Here is a 3870-nt window from a genome sequence, read left to right as displayed (position 1 = left end):
CATGCAAATAATATAGAAAATAAATACAGTTGTGCATCCCTTCCCTTCCTCCTCCCAGAATGCGCCTTGGTAAAACATTATAAAGACTCAATGAACTACACGGGGATGTGGGCTATGCTGATCTAGGACGTCAATACGCGTAACACTATACAATCTGAGCCACAAAAACACAGCTGTAGAAAGACACAAAACGTTTACGTGTTCCTGTCAACAGTGGAGAATGTACTTGTGCCATTTTGAAGAACAATCGCCGTGGGTTAATAGTAATGTGAGATGTGTGTTTGCAGAGCCCCTGCTCTAAGGCTTGTACATGTACAGGTAAAAATATAGAACAGAGTGTATTCTGTAATACAGACGCGGAACTTGCGCTAGAGTCAATGTAAACAAATCATGATGGCGCAGAGATGTAATGACATGTGTAATGACATCGAATAATGACGTTGTATCTTCGTAAGTCATTGGTGAGTGTTCTTTGCAGCGGGAGCGCGCATCGCAGTCTCTCGTGTAGTTTACTTGTGTCGACCACAGCCAGAACACAACGTTCCGGACCAGGTCACAATGTGAACATAATGTGTATGATAATATTATTATTATTATTATTATCCATCGTGTGGTGTAAACCGAAAGTAGTCGGGCGGCGTCTCTTCTTCCTTCAGCAGGACTCTCTCTCTCTCTATCTCCCTCTCTCTCTCTCTCTCTCTCTCTCTCTCTCTCTCTCTCTCTCTCTCTCTCTCTCTCTCTCTCTCTCTCCTTCTGTGGCCACAGTCACTCGAGTAAGCTCTGGTTGGGTTGTTGGATCTCGCGCTCGCCACCTCTACCTCAGAACATGCTGGTCTTTACTAAAGTGGCTTTGGCTCCGTTCTGTCTTTGTAATGTGGACAGAACGCTGGCGAACGGTCCGCCCAGAGAGTCCGGAATTGAGGTGATGGTTCCCGGGGCTGAAGCCCAACCTTGACTCGGTGCAGTGACTCCCATCCCGGCCACTGCCGTCTTCCCCTGCTCCACCGGGCCGCTCCCCGAGCCGCTCACCTGCCCGCCGCCGGGGCTCGGCCCCCCGCAGTTGGAGGACGGGTTCGGGTTGGGCCCGGGCCCGCCGGTGCTGTCAGGATCGGTGGCCTTGGCCTCTTTGCTGTCCTCCTCTCGCGAATCCTTCTTCGCGGACCCGTTCTTGGCGGCGGCTGCTGCGGCGGCGGCCGCGCGCTCCTGCTTGCGGAATTTGGCGCGCCTGTTCTGGAACCACACCTGTGGAAGAGCGCGCGCGTTATATCACTGCACTTGCATACATCAATTATTGTTATTATTTAACATGAATGTTCTTAATAATAATGTAAAAAATGTTGCATTATTGCCCAACAAGCAATTTTGGGTTTAAATGACGTCTAATATCCCTCCAAACACAGCCAGACGGCTAGGCTAAACCAAGGCTGGATTTGGGCTGTCAGTGGAAATGTAATAGACGACTAACCATTAGCCCAATAATACAGGCCACTCTAAAAAATGCTGGGTTGTTTTAACACAATTTTGGGTCAAATACGGACAAAACCAGCCATTGGGTTACATTTTTAAATTGCATTTTTTATCCAACGTTTCGGTTTGTCCATATTTGACCCAAATTTGGGTTAAAACAACCCAGCATTTTTTAGAGTGTACAAAGAAACAAAGAAATGATAACAAAGAACTGAAACGAGTGAAGAAATGAAACCAAACAGCTTGTAATCACTGTTGACTTTGCTTACATGAGGAATATCATACATCTCGCACGTTATTTGGCAAAATCAACATGTAACCAAATTCAAGGTTATTCTGGCAAGAAGTGTGTGACTCACAGCCGGACTATATCGGGTGAGAAATGAGGACTATTGCTATATTACTATATTATTATTGCACTTAATTTAATATTTACAATGGGAAGTGCTGCATCATTTTCAGCCCATAAAAAAAATAAAATATAAAAAAGCAGTTGCTCTTGCCATACAATAAGAGTTTGCTTCACTCTAAATAATGATTAGTTGTTTTAACCCAAGTTTAACCCAAGTTTGGGTCAAATATTGACTAACCCAACCATTGGGTTTACGAAATTTGATTAAAAAATGTAAACCAATAGTTGGATTTGTCCATATTTGACCCAAACATGGGTTAAAACAACCCATCATTTTTTAGAGTGTGTAGATGTGAGTGCATGAGTGCAGGGATGTGTTCTGCTGTAGATGTGGTGAACGCGCATTGGGTCCCGCACCTGCACCCGCGCCTCGGTGAGGTCGATCTTCAGCGCGAGCTCCTCTCGCGTGTAGATGTCCGGGTAGTGCGTCTCGGCGAACACGCGCTCGAGCTCCTTGAGTTGCGCGCTGGTGAACGTGGTGCGAATGCGCCTCTGCTTGCGCTTCTCGTTCAGTCCCCCGTGGTCCGTGAACAGCTTGTAGGGAACTGTCGGATAACACACACGTTAAGTCAATTGTGCACCTGGAAAATGTGCCTAAAATGCGATGTAAAACACACCACTTGTTGATTCCAATGGCAAGAAACGAAAACGAAATAATTGGAATAAAGTTTCTAAACTAGGTGTGTTCAGCTCGTAAGATAAGATCAAATCGTGATAAAAGATAAGGTTATGAAAACCCCGATCAGGTAATCCTGTTATCCGCGAAATGCTGTTAATTGAATGTTATTGGAGACTGCATTGGAAACTTGTCATAAATGCTGCTATTGTTGCTAGTGCAACTTCAATTCACTGTCAATAATGAGCTTAAGTCGCTGGTTATTTCATTATTTTCGAAGGTTTATGTCTCATCGCAAAGTAAATAAATTATGCCTATCATTTTGGCAGCTTAAGATAATTTTGTTGGCGGTTAGGGTGTGACTGGGATAGTGTAACCCCGTAACTGAATTACCTCTTGCCTGCAATCGCTTCTAACGTGATAAATTCTTTCATTTGTGTAAGCAAATTTCGTTTGGTAAATACTAAACACATTTCCATTTTGCAGAGCAATCAGGGCGCGTATATACGGCGCGCGTCGGCTTACCTGCGGCGTACGGGCTGCTCTGGTGGTCCCGCAGGGTGCCGAGGCTGCAGGAGCCCGGGGTGAGCGACGGGCACCCCGAGGTGGCCCCGAACGTCGTCCTGATGGGATTGTACTGGAAGCCACTGGCTTGGCTGCAGGAGCTGAAGTCCGCATAGGCTGAAGCCAGGCTCGACGTGTCCATCCCGGCCATACACGACTCGTAGGCAGAGGAATTGAGGTAAGAATACTCCATTTTATACATTGAAAAGGCTCAGTGGAGAAGGAAAGCTGCACTCCCAAGGAAAAAGACACACAAATTGGATTAAAATGGCGAGGAGCACATGCAAAGGCGAAGCGCGCACGGAGTTGGGGAGCTCAGCTCGTGCCGGCTGAATTTTGACTGGTTTGAAGGAGGCTCGTGCCGTGGGTAGATGTGCACTGCTCGGCGCCTGCTCAAAAACTGCCCTCCTTTATAGGAGCTGAGCCTTGTTTTATGAAAAGCCTCCCAAGGAGCCGCCTAGCCCCAGGTCTCTAGAGCATATAGTCCTCATAATAAACTTGGCTCTTTCCGCTTGGACAATAGCACGGCGTTTGGGTCTTATTGCTAGCGCTTTTTTACATGACAATAACTCATCAGTCTATTGGGCTGGCACTGGGGGATCGGGCTGTCCAACCTCCCTATCATTGATCCCCTGCATCTCTAATTAGAATTTAATACCCCGCCATTACGCGCCAGCCCAGCCCTCGCGCTCAAACCGCCATCTTGCCCTTTAATTCAATCACACCACTTGGAAATAATGAAAGTTGGGTGACGATTCTCCCTGATCCAATTTTCCCCAAGCTTTTAAGCCTTTAAACCGGTGGTATACCT

The 3870-nt window shown here is 46.6% G+C and overlaps 1 protein-coding gene across 1 annotated transcript; it reads right to left on the bottom strand.

Annotated features, from left to right (window-relative positions):
* Positions 1–662: 662 nt before the first annotated feature.
* Positions 663–3653, bottom strand: phox2bb (paired like homeobox 2Bb). Its single transcript, XM_079630543.1, has 3 exons — positions 3021–3653; positions 2237–2424; positions 663–1242 (listed from the first exon to the last, which is right to left on the bottom strand). Exons 1-3 carry the CDS (start codon positions 3259–3261, stop codon positions 820–822), a joined length of 852 nt encoding a protein of 283 aa, XP_079486669.1. The 5' UTR covers positions 3262–3653; the 3' UTR covers positions 663–819.
* Between the last annotated feature and the right edge of the window lie 217 nt (positions 3654–3870).

This window comes from Phoxinus phoxinus (genome assembly GCF_949152265.1).
Source record: "Phoxinus phoxinus genome assembly, chromosome: 12".
Lineage (NCBI taxonomy): Eukaryota > Metazoa > Chordata > Actinopteri > Cypriniformes > Leuciscidae > Phoxinus > Phoxinus phoxinus.
This window is presented reverse-complemented; position numbering and strand designations above follow the sequence as displayed.